General features: G+C 54.4%; 5 protein-coding genes across 5 annotated transcripts; 2 read left to right on the forward strand and 3 right to left on the reverse strand.

The window, feature by feature from the left end:
• Positions 1–28: 28 nt before the first annotated feature.
• On the reverse strand, positions 29–2,109 carry B0T26DRAFT_714349 (uncharacterized protein). The gene is made up of 2 exons (XM_060442185.1): positions 2,064–2,109; positions 29–2,027 (listed from the first exon to the last, which is right to left on the reverse strand). The coding sequence occupies exons 1-2, from the start codon at positions 2,073–2,075 to the stop codon at positions 243–245; spliced, it is 1,797 nt and encodes a 598-aa protein (XP_060293776.1). The 5' UTR covers positions 2,076–2,109; the 3' UTR covers positions 29–242.
• On the reverse strand, positions 2,106–2,465 carry B0T26DRAFT_752685 (uncharacterized protein; the record flags this gene model as incomplete). The annotated part of the gene is made up of 1 exon (XM_060445552.1): positions 2,106–2,465. One exon carries the CDS (start codon positions 2,463–2,465, stop codon positions 2,106–2,108), a length of 360 nt encoding a protein of 119 aa, XP_060293777.1.
• A 9,528-nt stretch (positions 2,466–11,993) lies between these two features.
• Positions 11,994–12,941, reverse strand: B0T26DRAFT_338057 (uncharacterized protein). Its single transcript, XM_060434463.1, has one exon. The coding sequence runs from the start codon at positions 12,905–12,907 to the stop codon at positions 12,398–12,400; it is 510 nt and encodes a 169-aa protein (XP_060293778.1). The 5' UTR covers positions 12,908–12,941; the 3' UTR covers positions 11,994–12,397.
• A 7,656-nt stretch (positions 12,942–20,597) lies between these two features.
• On the forward strand, positions 20,598–21,047 carry B0T26DRAFT_627818 (ankyrin repeat protein; the record flags this gene model as incomplete). Its single annotated transcript, XM_060436215.1, has 1 exon — positions 20,598–21,047. A coding segment is annotated over one exon (450 nt), but the record flags the coding sequence as incomplete, so codon positions are not given.
• Positions 21,048–23,183: 2,136 nt separating this feature from the next.
• B0T26DRAFT_676916 (uncharacterized protein) lies at positions 23,184–24,305 on the forward strand (the record flags this gene model as incomplete). Its single annotated transcript, XM_060440031.1, has 3 exons — positions 23,184–23,210; positions 23,391–24,153; positions 24,208–24,305. 3 exons carry the CDS (start codon positions 23,184–23,186, stop codon positions 24,303–24,305), a joined length of 888 nt encoding a protein of 295 aa, XP_060293780.1.
• Positions 24,306–24,317: the final 12 nt, after the last annotated feature.

A 24,317-nucleotide genomic window follows, 5' to 3' on the forward strand; every position in this document is an offset into this window, starting at 1 on the left:
TAGGCCTCTGGAACCTTTCAGAGGGCCTGCCTCTGGTCGTAGGGCACAGTTTCCTGCGACCTACCCCGCACTGGGACCGTAGGGCACAGTTCCCTGCGATCTACCCTGCACTTGGCTCCCCAGTCTACGTCAAAACGCTTCCGCTTCGCCTGCCTGCAACACGCAGTTCAACATAAACAATACAGCTACCAGGTTCCTGCCAGAGAGGGTTGTTGAGCTGGAAGCGACGGTATGTGACATATTTACGCCTTCTCGTGCAATTGCAGTGCCTTTAGCCTCGTCACCAGAGTGGCCACAGTCATTCGATAGCCATGGTTGGGATGGTTTGTCACCATCGCCACTTGTTGCCGGGTCGATATATAAAGCAAAGCAAGCCTAGCTGACCGTGTGAGCAAGGACAAACAGCAGGAATATAGCGAGTAATCCAAGTGCCAAATAAAACAAAACCTTGACAATGAGGAGAACGCAGCGCCCCGCCGCTGCGATTGCGGCCTTGGAAAACCTCGGGATCCAATGCCACCCCCTACTACTCGAGCGACAGTGCCCGAGGTCCAGATGTGCTCGTAGGCGGCGGGTAGAAGCCAGCCAAGTGCAAGACCAAGAAATAATAAAAGCACGTACGATGCGAGCGAGTCATACTTGGGGCTGGCGTCTAGAACCCCAAATACGGTACCAAGCCCGTACGCGACGATCAAGCCCGCCGCCGCGTAAAGTGCGGTATCGACGACGAGTTCTGTCCAGGACCACGCCACCGCAACCACGGCATTGGCAGATGGTAGGATCTGACGCCAACCCACCGACCGAGCCCATCGGACAGCAACCGCCACATCGAGGCCGCACGAGGCCCAGATGTACTCGGTGGCAGTGTGTTGGAGCTGAGCGAATGCGACGACAAGCACGAACAGGGCGAGCAGCCTGGCCGCCGCGTAAAGCACGACCTTGGAAAATCCCGGGACCCGATGCCGACTTAGGAAAGAAGAAGCCCCGACAAAAACTGCGCACAAGATCCAGATGTACCCTATAACCGCAGCGTCTGGAAAACCCCCAAATCCAATACCAAGAAGGGATACAAACGCAATAGCAAGCACGTACGCAGCGAGTGAGCCGGCCGTCGCGTAAAGCATCACCTTGGGGGCGAGTTTGGTCCAGCGCCACGCCGTCGAAAAGACGGCCTTGACGAGCCGCCGGATCCGGCGCGACCCGGTTGCCTGGAGCGCTGCGAGACAAAAGGATGCAGCCCAGACGTGCTCGGCGCCGGCGTATTGGAACACGGCGAACGGGAGCACGATGTCCTCGAGGAGAGTGCGCCCGCGCGACTTGGAGCTGAGGGACGCGAGGCCGCCGAGCACCAGCATGGCCGGGAAGGTGCCGCCAGTGTATGACTGCAGGATGGCAGGCAGGAACAGAGCCAACACCTCGGGTGACTTCCACGCCGCCGTTGGGGGGGATATGTCGTCGCTCGGGGGTTGAGCGGTCGCCGCCTGGCCTGGGGCGGAAGGACTAGCACTCGGCGGCTTCTCGACGCGAGCCCGAGGAGCAGACGCTGCTTTTTCTTCCACCTTCGTCTTCGCTTTCTTTGGCCCCTCCGTCTTCGCTTTCTTTGGCCCCTGCGTCTTCGCTTTCTTTGGCCCCTCTGTCTCGACCACACGCTCAACGTGAACAGCAGCGACCGCCACCTTTTCGCTCTCTTCCTCTGTATCCTCCCCTTCAATTGTCCTTGGCCGCTTGATTACGACCGCGCTCTCGATTATACCGACAGCAGCGCTCGCCAGCTCCCCAACCGCCTTGTCGGTTCCTTCGGCAATGGCCCAGTGGCCCGCGGTATCGATGCTCCGTTCGACGACATTGTGCGTCGAGTGGTAGATGGTCTCTTGCAAGGCCTGGTCCGACGCCGTGCCCGCGCCGCGGTCGCCGGCCATGCGTGCAAGGTGGATGCCGACGCCATCGGCGACGTGGTGGGTGCCGTGGTGGACGATGGCCGTGGAGGCGCCGTGCACGGCTGCGTGGCCGGCGACTTGGTTGGCTGCGTGGCCGGCGGCGTGGCCGGCGACTTGGTTGGCTGCGTGGTCCGACATGATCTGGGTGGCGACGTGGTGGACGCCGTGCTAGACGACGTGTTCGGCGCCGGGTGCGAAGTGCGAGACGATGGCGCCGGGCAGCGCGCCGAAGATGTCTTGGGCGTCGAGGTCGTGGCCCGACCATCCCATCTGGGCTAGCCGAGCCTCGATGATGTCCAGGCGCTGTTTGTTGACGTCGATGCGGCGCGCCGCGATGCCGGCGGGGAAGGCTGAGACGAGGGTCACAGGCATGGCGGCGACCGACGTGGCGAGCGTGGCCGAGATGCCGACGAGCTTGCGCTTGATGAGTTTGTGCTCCTCGTAGAGATCATCCGGGCCCATGGACTCGATGCGCCGTCGGTAGTTGGAGGACTGGAACTCGATAAAGTTGTCAATGGCATTTGCCATTTTGCGCCGGAAACCCATCTTCAGCTGGATGTGGCAGCAGCCAAAGAGAGAATCCAGGGGGTACGGGGTTCATTGCCCTTGTCTCTGTCCGCGTAACCCTTCTAGCCCTTAAACCAGCCGGACACCTTGGTGTCCATTATTACGTCTTGCAACTTTTTTTTTGAAGCGGGAAATAACGCTCAACACTTATCCTGCTCCGTGGCTTCTTCACCCATATTCACAATACGCCACAAGCATTCTCAAGAACTTATGTCCTATTGAATCCAAAAGAAAACCTCGGACCAGGAACACAACATCATTACGCTTTGTATGCCTCCGCATTCCTCGCATTTAGTCCAACCATTAGATGTTGGTTGTTTTGGGCCGTTGAAGAAGGCTTACGGTTACCAAATCGAGGAACTCATACGTATGTATATCACACATATCACTAAGTTGGAATTCCTTTGTAAGTTTTAAGAGGCATTTTTTCTCTCTTTTACCGACAAGAATATCTACGGAACCTTTACCGGACCCGGCCTTGTACTGTACGATCTAGAAGGGGTGATTTCTAAGATGGATATACGACTCCGAACTCCAACTCCACCAATCTCACGGCCAGGCACGGTATTACCTTGGCTAACTCAGACGCCACAAAACCCCCGAGAGGCCACCTCACAAAAGGACCTAATCAAAAGCCGGATATCCAACCACCAAGACAGTTCTCCGACACCTGTACTGGCTACTATAGACCAATTAGGTAAAGGTACGATGGCTGTGATGCACGAGGTAGCCCTTCTCCGTACGGAGGTCTCAGCATTACGAAAGGCCAATGAGGAGCTTAGTAAGCGACGAGGGCTAAAAAAACACGTGTACGGCTTGGGGGGTCTCTTACCGTACAAGAGGCCCAGGATTTACTGGCCCAGAAAGCTGTGGGTAGGCCAGTAGGCCAAGAAATCCAGCTGGAAGGTAGTGGTGTGGGGGGGTCTCGTACGAAGATTCGGTGCTGTGGCTTGTGCGGCAAGCCTGGCCATAATGCACGCACCTGTCAGGAGGCTGGAGAATCATCTGATTCATCGATTTCTGGTTCGGTTATTATTATTTTCTAGTCTTGTGGTGTAATTGTAGATAATCGTCGTAGAGTAGTGGGGCGTGGGTTATTCGCTCGTGTGGGTCATTCGCTCGTGCGGGTCATTCGCTTGTTAAATGGTAAGCCATACAAGGTATACAAGTGGTGTGCTCAGCCGGCGAAGACGAATTTACCCGACCGCTTCATCGTAGAGCCCAGATCACAGGCCGCGCTTAACTCCTGGACCGATTTCTTGGCCCATGACGGGTGAATCAGATCGGAACAGTCTTAGGTCTTCTAAATTTGTAACTTGGTAGCCCAAAACATGGACTGGAAAGTTGCGGCCCAAAATTGGGACCGCGGGCATATACATGGTGTGGGATAGTACATTCTAGTTCAATCTGTAACATAGTACATAGTATCCTGGCTCCAAGACTGGGACAGAATTCAATATACCAGTGCATAATATGGCATGGTACATAGTATACTGGTTTACACAGCCGTCAAAACCTCGTTCATCCTCCCTCTCCCTGCATCCATCTCCTTCACCGAAGCCGCGAACTCGCCTTCCTCCATCGGCACCACCGCTCTGATCCTGTATCAGATCCTCTCTGTCCCCCTCCCTAGCATCTCCTCCTCCAACCCCGCCATTCAACGTCCAGGAGAGAAAAAACTAACCCTCCTAATCTGGAGTGGCGCCTCCAATGTCGGCACAGCCCTAATCCGGCTCGCAAAGCTCTCCGGAGTAGAGCACATCGTCGCCACAGCGAGCGCTAAGAACCACGATACCCTCAAGTCGCTAGGCGCAAAGACTCCGGTGTATTACCCCTCTCCGACTGCCGTGGAAGAGATTGTTGCTGCGCTTGGCGGGGCCGTGAACGAGACACATCCGCTTTACGCGGTGGACACCATCTCTCCCAAAACAGCAGAATCGGTTGCGGAAGCGCTGAAACGCTTCAAGGCGACGGGCGAAACGACAAACATTGTACCAATCTCTTGTTGGCGCATTCAATCCTCCGCCGTCGATGATATCAGCAGACCCGTCGAAAGCAACAGCCCCTCAGATAGTGAGTGCCAGGATACGACCATTTCTCGAAGAAGACATTGCCGCTGGGTTTCCCTGTGCGGTGTTTCCACGTGCTGTTTCGAGTGTAGTCGACATTCATGATCTTTACAACCACCCGCGTGGGCGTCCAATTCTGAAAGTATTATACTTATTGAACATTTTAACGGTTAGACTCAGCTTCCACTCTAACAGCCTGGCACCAGTCCTTCAACTACAAGTTCGACAAGCTCTATACCCCCGAAGTGACCACAGGGCAAATTTACGACGATCTTCTTGTAAACCTCATCCCCTTTGTCCAAAACGGCGGCGTCGGTACCATTTTCGCCTACGGCCAAACCGGCTCCGGCAAAACCTTCACCATCAGTCGCGTCCAACAACTCGTCTTCAAAGCCCTCACCAAATCCTCCAATCTAGAGCCCAACAACACACCGCAACCCCAAGTCCAACTCACCATCATTGAACTCGCTGGAAACTCCGCCTTCGACCTCCTTAGCGACCGCAAGCCTGTCTCCATCCTCGAAGACACACACGGAACAATCCACCTCTCCGGCGCAGCTGAACATTCCATATCCACTACCGAGGAGGCCCTCTCTCTGGTCGGTCTAGCCGCCTCCTTCCGGCGCACCGCACTAACACTCAAAAACGATGCTTCCTCTCCATCGCACGGAATATGCCGCATTCGAGTCACCCATCCCTCACCTTCTACCTCTACCTCCACTGACCCCTCCCCCGATTCTAAAAAAGAAGGCTTCCTTACCTAGTCGACCTAGCCGGCTCCGAAGCTGCCCGCGACGTAGCAACCCACGGCGCAGACGGCATGCGCAAGATAACGGAGATAAACATGAGTTTATCTGTACTTAGAGATTGTATTAGGGGAAGAGCGGAGTGGGATGCCCTCTACCGTTCCCAATCAGATATAGGAGGAAAAGGGAAGAGGAAGAAACAAAGGATCCCCTTCCAATAGAGCGCATTGGCGAAGGTGCTGAAGCATGTTTTTGGTCCGCCAACTTCAGTTTTAGCCGCAGGCTTCTATGAAAGGGTTACTCAGTTTGAGTTGCAAAACCGAGCCGCAATCACTGAGCCGGGATTTTCTATCTCGGGTATGATAAAAGTATTCTGATTGTTGTTTTTCTGTTGCTTGTTGTTTTTCTTCCGTTATTGCATTTATTTTGGGCATTTGGTAGACATCGTCACAAAATAACCTTTGGCTTGCTTACTTGAGTTACATAGCGGCAGCGACTGGTCCTTGGAACATTTCATTCATGGGAAACTTGCTTCGAAAGAAGCCGCCTAGCACACTCAACTATTAAAACAGAAATCTTTTACACCAAAGTTGCCGTCAGAAATTTCTATGTTCGTGCGTGACCCTGAGCCGCTCCTGATCTAGGGTGAGCTATGGGCGAGCCTAGCCTACACAACCGTGTGGCCTAGTGTTGGACCTCGACAAAAGTTGCTATTCGGAGATTCCGGTGCGGTCCTCGGCTTATACTAACTATACTATATAGGTTGCGGCTACGTTAGCGGTGACGTTCGTCGCAAAATAGGATTCTGTTGGCATGCATTGCAGCCTGGACGTTTGACAGCATGTAGTGAGATGAAGCACGGAAAGGGACGGAGAAATGTCCTCAGTTTGAAGCTTTGAGTATCTCATTGCTCTCTCAAAGAATGATTCCTGAAAGGTATAAGCGGCATCAGAGCCCCTGGCTACTGTCAGACTGCAACAGCACTTTTAGGATTATGTGCACCAGAGTGAATTGCTTCTATTCTCCTCCTCCAGTCTTTCCACAAAAGGCTCTCTCTTATACTTCCTTATGTGGCAATTACATGACGAATCCCAGTGGCGAAGATTACGCATCGTAGGTTCCAGCACCTTCTAGGCCATTCCATCTGACAGCTTCCTTCGATTAGATCTAGATGCAAAGATCCGCAAAGCCTCTGGACCGCTGTTGTCGGTGCCAGCTCCACACATGCCCCAAGCAGGCGCGAAAACTAGCCTGAAATGTATGGATCTGCAGGCGAAGTCGCTTATGTCGTCGTCTAGGGTCTGGTCTTTGCCGTCTGTGAGAAGGTCCTTCTACAGCGACGAGACGAGAATCCCGCCCAACCACCACGGCACAGCGCCAGGATCGTGGCCAAGAAGACCAACCCGCCGCCACCGCCACCACAGGAAAGGCCGACCCCTCGGCCTATTGTGAGACCGTTGAGAAGTGGTCGCCTGGGCGCCTACTCTCGAACCTGGAGAAAATGTAAGTCCAAAGATTAAGGAGGTTTCCAACGTCTCCATACGGAGTTCGGCCGTACACAAGTATTACAAACCACTCGACTGTTACGGTCGTCTGTCTGTAAGGGAGCACGGGCTCCACAGGATGCTGGGGTTGGTAATTATGAAGATAGAACAAAGGGCAAGCTCCTATCGCACGGGTAATACAGTCAAATCGGAATGCCACTCAAAGTGTATGAGTGCAGTGAATGTGTATTGCTTGCTTGAAGAACCAAGCAAGAACTATCTAAGACCGTGGCTACGGCCGTCGTATATATCTATCTAAGGTGGGCCAATTAGGACGTTGCTCTGTTGCTCTCATTGTGGGGACACAGAGCACATCGCTCTGTTCTCCACACGACAGAGCAACTGTAAGAGAAGGCAGGTACGCCTGATCAAGGTGGTCACGATGGAGAGAACAATAGGACGAGCAATGACTGGCATTGGTAAAAGACTTCAACCTGGCCCTCGCAAAGGAAGGTGGGCGAGGGCCACTATTCATATACATAGTTGGGTGGCTCAATCTGGCGGGTGCCTGGGCCGGGTGTTTGGGGCCAGCTGGTGGCGCCTGGGCCGGGCCGGGCGTTTGGGGTGCTCTTTCCTTACAACTATCCCCCCCCGGTAGATCGACGTCCCCGTCGATCATTTTAGTCGTTCCACTTCCTATGCCTTTGTTTTGCCTTCTTCTCGCATCGCCGTAGCACCTTCTGTGCGTTGCTAAGGTGTTCCTTAGGTTCCCAGGTGTTGTACTCTGCTGGCCAGCCTGCCCACTTGACTAGGAACCTTCTTCGATCTCCTTCATCCTTATGCTCCACGATGTCTTCTACCTCCCATTCTTCTTCTCCTTCAGCTAGCTCTGGTAGTGGTAGTATTTTCTGGCCTTCGGCTATTGACCATTTCTCTAATAGGGAGACGGAGAAGACATCATGGGCCCGGGCGTACTTGGCGGGTAGCTGGATCCGGTATGCCTGCGTGCCGATCCTTTCTGTAATCTTGACTGGAATGAATCTTGGTGCTAGCTTTCTTCCGGCCTTAAAGCGGAAGTTCTGTGTAGAGAGCCCAACCGTTTCGCCTACTTCGAACTCGATCCACTGGTGCCGTGCATCGTAGTACTTCTTCTGTGAATCTACGGCCTTCTGCCAGTAGTAGTACATCCTTTCCCTCAGGTTGGCTAGCCTGCTCAGACGCTCGTGGACCCCTTGTACCTTTAGCTGCGTAGATGGTACGTAGTCCACCATTAGAGGGTTGTAGCCATATAAGGCCTCGAACGGGCTCACTCCGATGGTTACGTGTACGCTATTATTATACGCAAACTCGGCTTCAGGGAGCAGTGGTGCCCATTGGGCCTCTTCACCGGCGAAGCACCTTAGGTAGTTCTGTAGACTCTGGTGTGTGCGTTCTGACTGACCATCGGTCTGCGGGTGGTAGGTTGTTGAGAGCCTCTGCTTGACTTGGCGGGCTTTGGAAAGTTCTACCCAAAATTTGCTAGTTAATAGGGAATCTCTATCGGAGACCATACATATTAGCGTGCCGAATCGGCACTCCACGTGCTCATAGATTAACTAGGCTAGCTCAGCTGCCGTGACGGTAGTAGTAGTCGGGATGAAGAGTGCGATCTTCGTAAACCGATCTACGACGACGAGGATAGCATCTACTACACGGTCCTTATACTGGCAGGGTGGTAGTTTGGTAATGAAGTCTAGGCTAATCTCTTCGAAAGGTTGAGTAGGTAGTGGCAGGGAGTTGAGCCTACCGTACGGCTTATGCCGGGGCTGCCGGTTACCAAGGCATACTTGGCACTGTTTCGTGTAAGCTTGTACTTCTGCATCTAGATTTTCCCAATGAAATCTCCGCTTCAATAGGTCCACTGTCTTGTGGCTCCCAAAATGCCCGGCTCTGGGGTCATCGTGGTGTAAGCGTATGAGCTCCCTACGCACTGCTGGCGCCGTGGGGATCACTAGCCTGCCTTTATACCGGAGGGCCCCCTCGTCATCAACGCTGTCGTTTCCTAGCTTACCCTGGGCACCAGTACCCGCGTCTCTTCGACTTTCATTGTCAACGCGTCGTTTCCTAGCTTACCCTGGGCACTAGTACCCGCGTCTCTTTGACCCTCGAGCACCTCCTTAATACGGCTTCTACATTCTATATCCCCTTTCTGTAGGGCGATAATCGACCTGTAGAACCTATGCCTAGGATCCTGTTCCTCAGCTGCCTCACCGGCGCAAACCTCTGCCGCAACCGCGTAAGGAATCAATAGGTCGTCACCCTGAGCGCCTTGCTGCAGTTGCCCCTCGACCCTCTGATCTGACCGCCCCGGCGAGATCGACTGCTCTGGCGAGTCCGTAGTAGTTCTCATAGTACGGCGTCCCAGCCCCTCCCTCAGGGTGCATTCGTTCCGCTGGTGGCTCCTTTCTCGGGGCTCCGCTTTATCAAACGCCACGCGCCCGGTGGCCCCGAGGGCAAAGCGCGTCACAGCCGAAACCCTAGCCATATCTTCAACTCGAGGACATTGAAGGGTCTGTTCAACTCGTCTAACCGCTCGGCGGTACTTCCGGAAGCACGATTTCTTCCGTACTCCGGCTCTAATCTGGGCCACAACTGCCCTTACCGCGGCTAGCAACCTCGTTGCCAACCGCAGCTTCTTCGTTAAGGTAGGCAGTACATCGCCATAAGCGATCTCTCCTGCCATGTAGTCAGGTCTTCTTGAAAGGGGGTCGGCGGGGTGTCACGAATCCCTATTCGTACTGGTTTGAAGGCGGGGCAGGGGCGGCGGGACCCGCCCCGGCCAATCCCGTCGATGAAGAGCAGATGGACCCACAGTTGCTCTGTCGTGTAGAGAACAGAGCGATGTGCTCTGTGTCCCCACAATGAGAGCAACAGAGCAACGCCCTAATTGGCCCACCTTAGATAGATATATACGACGGCCGTAGCCACGGTCTTGGATAGTTCTTGCTTGGTTCTTCAAGCAAGCAATACACATTCACTGCACTCATACACTTTGAGTGGCATTCCGATTTGACTGTATTACCCGTGCAATAGGAGCTTGCCCTTTGTTCTATCTTCATAATTACCAACCTATTACAAACCACTCGACTGTTAGGGTCGTCTGTCTGTAAGGGAGCACGGGCTCCACAGGATGCTGGGGTTGGTAATTATGAAGATAGAACAAAGGGCAAGCTCCTATCGCACGGGTAATACAGTCAAATCGGAATGCCACTCAAAGTGTATGAGTGTAGTGAATGTGTATTGCTTGCTTGCCGAACCAAGCAAGAACTATCTAAGACAGTGGCTACGGTCGTCGTATATATCTATCTAGAGCGGCCCAATTAGGTTGTTGCTCTGTTGCTCTCTGTCAGAGCTACAGAGCATCGTGTTACGATCCTGGTTCAGGGTGCATGAGGCGCCCTGCTTCCTCCTTGTGATTGGGTGACGTGGTGGAGACGGACAGACCCCACCCCGTTTAGGTGCGGCCAACCAGGGAGCGCTCTGCCTGATTAGCTGCCAAGACCAGCAGAGCGGACGGAGCGGGCGCTCTGTGGGGCCCCTGCGCTCTGCGAGCAGAGCGCCCTGGACCCACGGAGCGCAGACACCAAGGACTCTGATTGGTCCGCCTTAGATAGATATATACGACGACCGTAGCCACGGTCTTAGATAGTTCTTGCTTGGTTCTTCAAGCAAGCAATACACATTCACTGCACTCATACACTTTGAGTGGCATTCCGATTTGACTGTATTACCCGTGCGATAGGAGCTTGCCCTTTGTTCTATCTTCATAATTACCAACCCCAGCATCCTGTGGAGCCCGTGCTCCCTTACAGACAGACGACCCTAACAGTCGAGTGGTTTGTAATACATCGCTCTGTTGCTCTCTGGCAGAGCTACAGAGCAACTCCGTAGAGCCAATAAAACCGTTGCTCCGTGGCCCGCTCCACAGAGCAAATGCGGGTCCCTGCCCCGCATGCCTGTCTCGTCATTCCTACTGGCCGGCCCCACTTTCAGAATTATGACTAGCCCAGGACGGGCGCGGTTCATCACACAACCCCAGCATCCTGTGGAGCCCGTGCTCCCTTACAGATAGACGACACTAACAGTCGAGTGGTTTGTAATATCACTGCATAATACAGGAGATAGCTGGATATATCTCCTCTAGTAGGCGGAAGGGGGTTGCGTATAATGGCAGGAAGATAAAATGACCCAGCTAAAAAAGACAAACTTCCTAAACTTGCTATAAGAACAGCAAAGAAGCAAGGAATAATGTTGTTATTTAACCATGATGATGTGAACTTGAGCGTAGCCCTGAACAATTGCCGTTGGTCGGCGGCCACACGATATTCCCAGGTGGTAATTAACCATTGGCACCGAAGATAGAGATAAGAGAGGATATGGAAAAGGTGAAGAAGAGACGGAGCTACGAGGCAATTAGTGTACTCGATAGGCGTGTGTCTGGCCGTGAAACCCACGGCAACTATGACCAGGTCGTAGAGCAACATGTAAAACGACAGCGGATAGGGAATCCTCGACAGGGTGGCCCTAGCGCTCCTGACATCCCAGAAGCTCAAGGCCCACAGATAGCGCGTTTGGCGGTTTCTTGCTGCCATGAGACGGGTAAGCCTCCAAGCGTGGCCGAGCATGAGAATTGAAGCCAGGCCACTCATACCCATTGCGCGTAACATGCCACTCCAGGCTAATAGGAAGTAGGAAACTATGCTTAGAGACAAGGGGGACACCACAGCCATGAGTATTGAGATGCACATAAAAACTCCAGGTAAAATCACGCTCTTCTGAGCGTGCAGATGCCTAAACGGGCAGGCTGTGAATCTGGACGTTTTGAGGGCAGGCCAAATGCGAGTATCTAGGATAGGGGGCGTGCGTCAGTGAGATTCAAACGGACGACGAACCGGGGGTTGGAAGGAGATTAATAGTTAACGAACCCATCTCGATCAATATGGGGCATGAATTGGCGACAGCCAAACACGTGTGGTCAGTGACCTCGTTGTTCTGGGACAGACCATATTGTGGTCTGATGTCGACCTTCCAGGTGATAGTGGCGTCGACGATGCGCAATCGGAGAACGTCGTCGGTGCGTCCATAGATAGCGCACAGAAGCCCGACTTTCCAAGCAGGGTGCTGGGGAGAAGTCTTTGATAGGAAGAACAAAATCTGGGACTCTTCCGGAGCTTCCACCTGTTTCCCTTTCGAGGGGGTGGGAGGAAGAGTGACCTGGACTGCGAAGACGTCGTTTCCCTGAACGTCTCGAAGCAAAAAGTGGCCTTCTGGCCGGCCAAGACCTGAGGGGCACTCGAAGATGCGAGTGGTGGAATTTTGCAAGTTGACAAGGAAGCCGTTGGCTGTATGCTGGATGGCGCCGTGGGCAAAGTCCAATTCGGGAACGCTTTCTCGAGATCCCGGGAATCTGGGCACCCAGCCACAATCTAGACTCGAAGTTAGAGCCAACCATGCTGTGCGGTCGCGCTCGACGGCTAGGATGTCTAGAGGCAACGACTGGACACAGCGTAGGATGGCTTGTCTGCGGCGCTCAGGCGCAGTGGACGGCAGCTCCCCTAGGCTCCTATACAGAAGCGTCGCGAAAATGGCCGGAACATCGTCAGGGTACGAGGTGGTCCTTCGGGCGAGCTGATTCCAGACCGAGATGAATTCGGCATTGGGCGAGTGGCGTACCACTTCTTCCGTGAAAAACTCATCAGTGGAAACTCATTAGGGATTCGAAGTCGACCCCAAGAGAGGATATGGGCATTTTGGATTTGGTTGGGAAGCATCTCCAGCGTTATACTGATGCCCAGATGCGAGCCTTCATATCGGAACATGTGGTCAGCAAACCGGACGTAGATTGCCGAGGTGAGCGCAGCTTCTTGGAGCGGCCAGCTGCGAGCCATCCATGGGGAGGAGTCGACCACGGCGACAGCCATCATGTTCCTCCAGTCAACATGGCAATCCGTGAGGGGCTCCGTTTCCGTCATGCGCTGGTGGGCAGACAAGCTAGAGAAGCTGATTCTGCTGATGGCAGGGTCCATGACGAGTATGCTGTTGGCACCCGCATAGATCCTCCCCATGGAATTGATGGCCCGGTCCTTCCCCTCGTAGTGGCGGACCGGAATGCAGAGGGTAAGTCAGGTGGTCTGCTTATGGAACACCCCTGGATTTGGAACAAGGTTTGTCATCAAGGACTTGCCGCTCGCCACCCAACTCACCTATTTCAATCGCTTGCAACTCGACCAATTCTACTTCAATACTTATCTTCTTTTCTCCATTCAATTGAGAAATGAAAGATGAAGCGATATACTCAGTTGGATTTGCAGAATGCGCTGGCAGAGTATGCAGAAATCGGCTTACTCCGTAGCTCTGCTGAAAATCACGGCATCCCCCCTACTACTCTCTTTAATCGGGTTCGTGGTTCTGAGCCAGCCTCCAAGGCCCAAATTCTTAATCAAAAGCTTTCTCCGGCTATGGAAGAACGCTTAACCGAATGGATTCTATTCCAAGGGTCGCTCGGTCACCCTCCAACCCACGCCCAAATTCGGAAACTAGCTAGAAGAATGCTCGAAGATAACGAGACCCTCGGAAAACGCTGGACTAGCCGGTTTTTGGCTAGAAATCCATCTATTTCTACAATTAGGCTTCGGAGAATCCATGCAAACCGTGCTGATCGAGCCTGTGAGGCCGTTATCCGGCCTTGGTTTGACTATTTGAAGCCTCCAGGCGTGGAGGCTATTCCAGCCAAGCATAGGTATAATATGGATGAAACTGGCATTGCTTCTGGCATTGGAGATAACGGCCTGGTTGTTGGATCTAAGGAGAGAAAGAAATTCCAGAAAAAGAAGAAAGGAGACCGAATTTGGACCTCGATTATCGAATGTATTTCCGCTGACGGCCGGTATTTGAACCCAGTCGTCATTTTCAAAGGTGGAAGCCTTCAACAACAATGGTATCCACGCGATTTACAGCCATTTAAGGGCTGGAAGTGGAAACCCACTGAAAACGGCTGGTCTGACGATGATACTGCCGTCGCATGGCTCCGCAATATCTTTCTTCCAGAGACTCGGCCAGCTACCCCCTCGGAGAAGCGCCTCCTTATTTTAGATGGCCACGGTAGTCATACCACCGAAGAATTCATGTGGCTAGCCTTTTCTAATAACGTACAATTGTTATTTCTACCAGCCCACACCTCCCACGTTCTCCAGCCCCTGGATTTATCGGTTTTCGGCCTCTAAAAGCCCGGTACAGAGCCAAGCATAACGAGGTTGTTTCCGGCTTCGACGAAGGCACTGTTGCTGAAAAGAGGGCCTTCCTAGAATGCTACCGGCAAGCCAGGGTCTATGGAATGACTGAATCTAATATCAAAGCCAGCTGGAAAGCTACAGGCCTCTGGCCGGTCAGCCTCAGGAAGCCCCTAAGCAACGGCCTTGTTATTAAGAATTCTAACGGCGACGTTGGTCAACTGACCTCTACGGTTTCTATAGACCTTCAAGAGGTCCATAACCCCATTCTAAATAAGAATTCGGAGGGCCGGCCTATATGGTTTACCCCTAAAAAGCCGAAGGATTTCCGTATTCAGGGGCAGGTTTTTCTAGCCGGCCAGAAACGGACTGCCAACGACCGACTTTTCATACGCAAGGCCGCAAAAGCCTTCGATTACGTGGTTTTCCAACTAGCCAATACGGCGCATCAATTAGAGGCTGCAGAAAAAAGCCTAGAACGCACAAGAGGCCGAAAGAGAAGGAAGGTCCAAGTCGACCCTAATACGCAGTTCGCTGGAATTGAGGAGGTTCGTGCCTCACAGAGAGAGGCTGGCAGAGAGGACCTTAGTTATTCTGAAAGAGAAGAATCAGGAGAATCCGATACTGAAGACTTCATCATTGTAGCTAATTAATTGACAAAGTTGTTGGCAATTGAAGTTTGTGGTGTTGTGCGGGGTCCGATTCAGGGGCTGTTCCATAGGCAGGGGTGTTCCAAAAGTCCCCCACCTGACTTATCTATCCAGTAATAGCAGTAGTATATCCACGTGGGCCAGGTGGTGGGTGATTCAGCCACTTAGCTGCATTTTAGCGCCAAAAAACGCCCGTGCGATCAGCACGTTAAAAGATCCTACCATATGCACTGTCGGCCCCGCCGAAGGAGGCCACGAAAAGATTGCAAAAAGGGTCTTAAAAAAGGTCAAAAAATTCGAAGAAAAGGTTTAAAGGAGGGTTTTAATCGGGGCTCTAAAATGGCTCGAAAAGCAAGGTAAAAGGTGGTTTTATTTGCGAGTTATTTTGGCTTATGGCCCACAAGTCTTGCTTTGCGGCTGGCCCGTAGCTGCTTACAAAACTTGTCAATGGAGCAGCCAATTTGCTGCTGTTGAAGATGAACTATGCGGACGGCAGCTTCCTCGCTCGTACGCTGGGCTCGCACAATCCGCTGAACCTCCTTAACAACTTCGGACCGTAAAGAATACCACTGCAGTTCAGTCTGCCGGCCGGCCCGCCACCGGTTCCCCCATCTCCGATCAAGAGTAGCCACGGCCGGCCCGCCCTGGAGGCCAACAGTCCACTCACGCCAAAGGTCTGCCACCGTCCTGACTGCACGGCTCATACGGTACTGTGGCGGCTGTTCTTCTCCTCCTTCGACCGGTAGCCAGCTAATTGTGGGAGCCGGGCTGCAAAGGCGGCTAGTAGCAGAGCCATACTAGCTTTGTTCATCTGGGCCAGCTCCCGGCCTAGCCATAGGGCCAGCTCCCGGCCTAGCCATAGGGCCAGCTCCCGGCCCATTTATAGGGCCAGTTCGTTGGCCCGCTTCGGCTAGGACCGGCTGTGGAGCGGTTGCTTGTATATGGACTGTAAGACCAGCAGAAAGGGTATTGTGGAGCTTAACTGTCTGCTGCGACTGGGCCTCGATAAGCCGCATCTCGGTGGCTTGGAGCTTTGCTGTGAGCTCTAGGACCCGGGCCTCATTACGAGCATCGATCGATTTTAAGTAGTCTGATAGGACTGGAAGCGCTTGGGTTAACACAGCCAGTTGGCTGGGCCGCTCTTCTTCCTGTACGAAAGCAGCCACCTGCTTGGCGAATGGCTTATATCCCGGGTGTTGAAATACTGGGTGGCTCCAAACTGGGCTGTTCGGGAACCTATCCATCAGGACAGCCGAGTCTTGTAGAACTACCCCACGGAGGTAAAAAAGGAGGTTAGTAAAGCCCATAGCAGCTAGATCGTTAATTTGGCCAGGCCCTGGGCCAAACCGGCCTTGCCACTGGTCCAACTGCGGCCAAATCATCGAAAGGAGGTCGGCTGGCGGCGCCACGCCGGCCCTCCGGACCTCAAAGCATCCCATCTGCGGAGGATGGCCGGCCATAGTACGCATAAACGTGCGGGGCAGGGAGTTGAGGTAACAGCCGATCATCTGCTCTTGGTTCCAACGGCCGGCCCGGCGGATTTGATCCTCGCTAACACCCTTCAATTCGGCCACCTTCGCTCCCGAGCTACGGCCGATGTGTGTCTTCTTTTGGGAGCTGATCCCGGCATATGAGAGGGCCCGGGCCGCCCACTCCCGTTGCGAGTTGTAGGAGAGACCTGCCGTCCGCCCCGTACTACTGCTCGTAATCAGGCGGATGCCGTACCACGCCGGCCGCTGGCTGAAGTCTGGGAACGGCTCTTCTGTAAGATCCCAGCGAAAAAGGAGGTAAAATGCGAGGCCGCTCAATGCACAAATCAGTGGCTTGCGGTTCCGTAGGGCCCCGGCTGTCTCGAGCCGGCCGTGCTGGTTGGTCTTCCCGGCCCGCGTCGTCATAATTAACGGCATACAAGGAGTAGGGCCTTCGTCCGGGAACTCAAAGGTAAATAGATCGGATAGCTCTAAAGCCCTCCGGTCGCCTCCACGTGTGAGCATATAGTGGCCAAGAAGCAGGTCGACAAGGGTCCGTAGGTGGCTCTCGGCTGGGCCGGTGGCTGTATGTACCCATAGCTCGTGGCATATCGTCTCGAACTCCAGCTCCGTATAGCCATCCAGCAGAGTATCAGAACCTTTATCCGCATAGCTGGTCTTGGCCTGCTCGGCATCGCGCCGCTGTAAGGACTTGAGATAGTCCCGGACATTGTCTTCGCGTGGAGATGGGTGGATGTTCATACCGCGTGCCTTTTGCGTGCGGTAGAGATCCGTAATTGCCGTGATATAGCTACGGACCGATCGCCAGGCTAGCCGTGTCTCTTCTTGTGGGGTATCCACGGCCGCCTTCCGGCTTTTGGCTCGTAACGGCCGGCTGGTGACGCTCTTGGTGAGGAAGTAAAGGAGCTTGTCTTCTGTGACGGTATCCCCATCGTAATACTGCTGTAGCCTACAGAAATTTTGGAATTCCCGCTGCTTTGGCTCGTACGTAGAGGTCGTATTCTTTGGCCACATATTGTGGATTACCGAGAGGATGCTTTGCGCGTTGGCGCGTAGTTCTGCGTTGTTGTGTGCGTCGCGTTGCACGCGTCCCAAGCCTAGGACAGGGGGTAGGCCGCTAACCGTAATCACATCCCCACTCTGGCCGCCAGCCGGAGCCGTAGCCGGAGCCGGCTGCGCCGCCGGCGCCCTCTGTCGCTTGCGGGCCATAGTTAAAAAGAGGTCAATTGATCGATAAGATGCGCAGGAAGCTGGCTAGCTCTACGGCTAGCCGGCCAGACGTGGAGCGAGCGAGAGGCCTTATACGCATTCGAGCAGCCAACTCGCTGGCACGCCCCGCGGGCAGGCTGGTCAATAGGGGGCCACAGCGGCTCGATCAGCCAAGCTAGCCTAGTTACAGCGGCCTGTCTAACTGGGAAGCGCTGTAGCGCTAGCGTACTAGACCCAACTCAGCTGCGCAATCAGCTGAGTGGATGGAGAGACTGGGATCTAGGCTGCATTTGTGTGGTGGCCTGGTGTGGAGATCCCAAAATACGATAGGCCGGCGAGCGCAAGGTGGGGCACGGGCCATAGTCAGCCGGCTCAGCGAGAGCTCAGCGAGGGCTCGGATACCTATTATATCCCTACCTACCACAAGGGGCCTATACTATAGGTAAGGAGCCTAGCTCCCTAGCTGGCTTATGCTACCCTACCTGTTACGATCCTGGTTCAAAGGTGCAGAGGGCGTTGCCCGCTCGCGACAGATTGGCTGGAGCGGCATTTAGGGTGGGGCTCTCGGCAAGGCGAGTGCAGCCAATCAGGGAGCGCTTAGTGTGATTAGTACGCCCAATCGGCTCAGTTGGCCTGGGAGCGCACCGAGCATACGGAGCGCACTGAGCAGGCGGATGCAGCCAATTAGGGGGCGCTTAGTATAATTAGTACGCTTAATCGGCTTAGTTGGCCTAGGAGCGTACTGAGTACCTCAAGAGACCCTGAACGACCGGATTCCTCCTGATAACCAGCACTTTATGAGGGCTCCTAAAATGCCTCAGCCACCCATTCCTTCGAGCGAAGCGAGGGCAGGCCGCCGCAGGCGCCGCCGGAAGCTCCGTTCAGCTGACCCCTTCCTGATTAGTCAGGTAACCTATTTTAGCCGTATGACTTGCATGTTGAGCGACAACAAACGAGGTGTTCCTCTTAGTTCCGGGAAGCGATGAAATACTGGAAAGGCGGAGATGTGATATTACGGTTCATTTGTGGCATGTCCGGGACGGGGTGGTGTGCATTCTGATAAGGACGTGTCGGGTTCATTGCATCATTAGCTCGGTATTCCAGACGCGCAGAAAACAACGATGGCTAAGCCGACGCGGCAAAGGGGTACCGCCCGGCTCGTAGATTAATCTGGCCCGTGATCAAAGTTGACAGTGGCTGGAAGGGTCTTGAATTGTCTGGCTCCCTCCCCTCTAATAATACAGGAAAGAAGGCCTTTTATGCTTCCAAGAAAAGGACAAAGGAAACCTGGTTCAACAATCTGTCCAGTCGTACTACGTAAGGGACTAAGCCGTAGCAAGGGAGAAAAAAAGAGAGCATTCGGAAGTCCGGGAGCCCGAAAAAAGGGATCAGGGCTGAAAGTAACGAATGAAGGGATATGCAGGGATATGCAGGTATGTGACTTGACAATGTGGCTCAAAAGTGGCTCAAAAGTGGGCGACAATTAATGAACAGGCAATGAGACTAATGGTCGTGATTAGGGGCACGGCTTTTGGGCCCCCAACCCGATAGATTACCCAGACCCCCAATATGAAGCCGACCCGCGGGTCTCCCCTTCAAGTAGCCTTCGTGAACGGTAATCGACAAAGTAATGGCATGATAAGTATTCGCCCATTCTGCTTATTGTCGCCAATATCCCGTGTTCCCCGTCTCCAGCAACCCAATCTCTTCTGACATCTACACGCAAACACAGTGGAACTTGCAGCAGCCTCCTTCGGACTTATCGGCGTGACAGGCCGTGCCAGCTCAAAGGTGTGGAAGTTGTGCGATCCCTGGAGAGACGCGCCTCGAGAGGTTCACCAACTCTGCGACAACCTGGTCCGCGCCAGTGATCCGCGCCGGTGACTTTTTCTCGCAGGTCAAGTCTGGCGTGGAAAGAACGTCAAACAGCAACTCAACTCCCAGTGCACACCAGCAAGCGGAGGAAGATTGCACGGTTGGCGAATGCGAAAAAGCTGAGACGGCTTGGAGCTTCGCTCAAGGAAATCAGCGTCAAGATCTGCGCGAGCTTCGCCTGCCGAGTCCCAGGAGGCGATAATAGAACAAATCACCGAGACCGAGTCGCGCCTCTCCGAGCACCTCGACGAGTCGAGAGAAGGGGTGGTATCGGGCATCGAGCAGAGACTCGGCGTGATATCCAACCAAATCACGACACGCATCGAAGAGAGACTCGACACTATGTCCAGCCAGATCACCTCACGCATTGATTGCAGCGTCTCTGAGATTCAGCACCTCGATTTCTCTCGCCACGTTGGCGCAAGGCCTGTGGCAGGAAGGAACAGGGAGCGTCAACTAGCATCCCAGAACCAGGACGTGGCGTCAGTGGACAGGTTTCTCTTGGCGACGGCTAATACCGCCATCAGAAGGACACTGAATACCTGGCAGCTTTTTGCTCGTTGCAAGCCAACATGCGTTTGCCAATGCCACCGGAGACCCGGGGGCAGCAACCTCGCTATCCGATGGAGATCGCAACACTTCAAAAGCACTTGGGTCAGCAAGTCTGAACTATGGAGTTCTTACGCGGCGGAACTCGTGTTGTGACAGCAATTGCCACAGCTATCAGGTCGGTGAGATTGTCAACTTCACTTACCAATTTCTCTCTTGGCTGTTTAGCATGGTCATCTGCCTGTTTTTTTTTCGACTAGGCTGCTCGGAAGCCCCGGGCTCCTTCGCGTCTACCGCACCATCCCAACAGACAGCGCAACTATAGACTCGAGCATATTTGGCTGCGTCCGCGTGTCCGACATCAATGGGGCGAAGTGCCTTCTACGGGAACGACGTGGCTCCGTTTACGACGTGGTGGCCGATAACAAGATAACGCCGCTGGTGGCCGCAATTTCTTTGCAGAAAATGGAGTTTGTGCGCTTCTCCTGCAGGCCGAGTCGGATCCTTTCCGTAACGGTTCCCGTGGACAGCCTATGCCAATGTTGGCGGCCATGCGGCAGTCCGAGGAGTCCGAGGGGGAAATAGGTAGGCAGCTGGCAGAGCTACTCCCCATCGAGCAGCTTGTACAGTATGAGGAGATATACACGGACCCTGCACAAGATCGTCCTTGGCGTCCTCTCACTCGACTTGGAGACCGAGTTGGAGAAAGCTCCCATCAGGGCCGAGTTGAATACTAGATCGTGGACAGCAAATACACCACTCCATCTGGCCATCATGCGAGGCAAGACACACATGGCCGTCTTGCCGTTGAAGGCTGGCGCAGATGTGACGGCCCGTGGATACCGCAACAAAACTGCTTTGCACATGGCCTGCTGCAGTGGCAAAATTGAGACTGCCAAAATGTCGATTGAGAGCGGAGCAGACGTCAACGCGCGAGACGCAAACGGCGAAACCCCGCTTCATAATTACCAGGGACTGCTTAGACTGAAAATGGTATCTTTGCTCGTAGACCACGGTGCCAACGTGAGAGCACTCACCAATAGAAAAGGCGAGCCTCTCGTCAAGGCCGCCTACTACGCCTCGACCGCTACAATAAACTACCTTTTAGACCATGGAGCCGATATCAACCATCACGACTGGGAGGGGGATGTTCCGCTTTTTGAAAGCATTAGAACGAAACAACACGACGCTGTCCCTCTTCTCCTCCACCGCGGTGCAGACTACACGAATATCAACAATTACGGCCGTGGTACTCTTCACCAGCTTGCTTTGATGGGCGACATGGAGATGTTTCGGATATTCAGCCAGGTCAGGATGAGAGGCGTGGACGTCCAGTGGATGGATAGCACGGGCAAGACGCCACGGCAGCTGTTTACAGAGCGACCTGGCTTTGGCGAGACACCGGAATCCCTAGGTTTGCGGCCCGCTTTTGACAAATTACTAGCCAGCGTCACTCTGGAGCCAGACCTGGAGTCAGATTTGGGGATCGAGGAAGAGGAAGAAGACCTCTCGCATGCCTCAGAAGACGACGAGTTCTTTGACTTTGAGGAAAGTTAGGGGTCTTCAGGTCAACAGCGAGGGATTGGCCGGCCGATGAGTGTCTAGGCAAATATCTAGTTGACGAATACGAAATACCACCGTGTTCCTAGTGAGATAGGCACCGTGCTCCTAGTGAGATAAGCAATAATACGTCATATTCAAGGCCTGGAATACATTAGAAACGGAATTACATCAGTGACAAGACAACGAGCACCCTCGTTCTACAACGATAACATCCTTATTTGTGCCTATAATAATTCACCTCAAACATGGAACAATCACCGAGGCACGTGAAAGACGAGAACGCTCACTGCAACATTGCATTCAATATCTGCAATCTCGCACTGCATGGCTATGTGGGAATGTAGACTAGGGAGATGATATCGTGGTTGTTGAAGGGGCATGTGGAGTCCGAAAACCTCCGTCGGACGCAAGATTCGCTCGTCCGAGGTCGCTCCTTCGGGCTTTAGTCTCAAGGCTACGTCTCAGAAACGGCGTGGTTCGTACCACGGATCTATTTTTGGCTCATGCATGTTGGGGGGGAATAAAGGGGGGGAGTAAAGGGAGGGAGTAAGGGGGGGGAGTAAAGGGGGGGAGTAAAGGGGGGGCGTAAAGGGGGGGGGAGAGAGCAACCATCACGATGTCGGATGCGGCGGGCTAGGCTTGCACGCAGCCACAAGGCCCTGATTCACACAAGCCGAACGGGTTGCCGAGCCGGCGGGGAGCTTCCTGACGGGTGGGATTCAATATGTCCGAACAAACGAGCGGCGAAGGACAGTAGCGACAACCCAAGAACCCGGGCCTCGAGGGGTGATCCTGGGAGGGCTCGTCGGGGCCCCTCTCTGCAAAGCTTGACAGCGTGGGAGCGATGGCGTAGGAGGTGGCATTTTCAGGATGCCATGTGAGGTCGTGTGACTAGAGCGGCGGTGCGTTGGCATGGGGAATGCGCGCAGAGTCGAAGACGGGCGGGGGCTTGGCTTCACTGCTTCTTGGTTCGGAGTACCTCCCGAAGCTTTATCATTTCCTGGACGTAGCACTGCGGGGTCATGGCGAGGGCTGTGGTGTAAACACCGGTGGTCTACGAGGAGCTACGCACACCAAGATGTAGTTTTACCAATAACAAGCCGACCAACCAATCAACCAAGGAAACTCAACGTCCTTGCTGTTACTACACGTCAATGCCGTTACCACACGTCAATGCTGTTTGGTCTCGAATATCCCACAGGCCGCGCCCCAGGATATCCGTTATCAGTTTAATTTGGTAGACTGACACGGCATCGACGTGCCCCGCGGGTCAGCGACGGTGTGTTGTTGGTATGCAGCGGTGTTTTAGGTCAGCAAAGGCCACGACACCTCAACGTCGTAGCAGTAGTATCGAACTGGCTTGGTCGCGGTTTACCAGGACTAAAGGGGATGACGGAGTGATACAATCACATTGCCGGACCGAAAACACAGACCAAACAGGGGAAAACAGGCGAGCCCCAGATTGAAGCACGCCTACCTTACCCAGGCCTGGCAAAGACGTGACCACACATGTGATGTCAGACTAGTCGTCGGTCGACGGATGTGGTGGGGGGCGGAACCCGGGTTCGGGAGAATGAGCCGTTCAACCACAACAAAGACGGAAGACGAGAAAAAATAGCACACGAAAATCTCTTCGCCAGGCCGAAGATGGGACACGCCAGGACTCACGACAGTATATGTAGGACCTCGGAAGGGCCCATATCCAGGACGTTGAGACGAGGGGCAATCTAAGGAGGCTCAAACCGCCTTGTAGATTCCGATTCCCGATAACATGCCATGCCATGCCATGCCATGCTGTGCCAGGTCGGTTGGCCGGTCGGTTTGAGCAGGTTGAATGAATGGCGGCAGGGATCCGTCCAAGGCAAGGGTGCATGTCTCGGTTCGCTTTCTTTTGTTTCGCTGAGGTGCAATCGCCGCCGCTCAAATCCCCGGCCACGGGCACTAATTAGCGCCCCACCCGGGGCAACCTGCCACTAACCCCAGGGCAGCCTGGGGCTCTGGGGAGACGGCGCAGCGAGCCCAGCGAATCACGGCGCGTTGCTGCGGGGCCCCACTGATCTCGATATCGGAAGGCCGACCGATGTTGAGCGAGACAGGCTTGGCGGGGTCGAGGGTCCACCACACAGAACGTCGAAAACCCGCGGGAAGGGGCGGAAGGCTTGGGAATGGCGGGCCGCGAGGCGGTTCGCCGGCGCCATGCTTTCAGGCGATGCGGAGTCGTGGTTCCGACAAGGCCCCCACTGCGGGCTGCCACGGCCAATTGGGGCCAGTAGGGCATTTCCTGCTGGCCCAGAAAACCAAATTGCCTTGCAACTTGCGCATGGCCTGCGGGTGTGCGTCCCTTGCGCCCAGCGCCCAGCAGCCCAGATGCCCCGATTGCTTGCATCCACCAAATGTCGAGAGTATTGCAACGCATCTCCAACAACGAAGCACGGCCCGCAGCACCCAAGCCTCCGCCAGCCGTCTGGCCCTGTGCATGGTGTTTTCGACGGCCCGCCAGTTGCTGGCTTCTGCACTGCTTCTGGGCATGCTGGTCCGCCGGGATTCCTGGGTCCACGTCTGCATGGCATTGGTCTGGGTCCACGTCTGCATGGCATTGGTCTGGACTCTAGGTTCGCTCGCCGGGACCGAAGCACGATGTCGCTCGCCACCCAGCCTAGCCCAGCCCGAGACGAGACAAAAGTCCGCGCGCCGGCCAAGCGGGCTGGGTCGAAGACATGCGACAGGGGACGCATCGGGCGGCCGGGTTAGCGTCGCGGAGATAAAGGCACCGCACACGTACATAGTAGACAGCGGACAGAAATGTATGCTCGGAAGGAGTCCTGGTTGGCGCTGGTCGGCGACAAGGCCCTCGAGTGCGCGTTGGCGAGAATGCTGAAGCTTCGGCCGCAGGCCTAGCCTATTCTGCCT

The sequence above is a fragment of the Lasiosphaeria miniovina genome (assembly GCF_030549165.1).
Source record: "Lasiosphaeria miniovina strain SMH2392-1A chromosome Unknown B0T26scaffold_5, whole genome shotgun sequence".
Lineage (NCBI taxonomy): Eukaryota > Fungi > Ascomycota > Sordariomycetes > Sordariales > Lasiosphaeriaceae > Lasiosphaeria > Lasiosphaeria miniovina.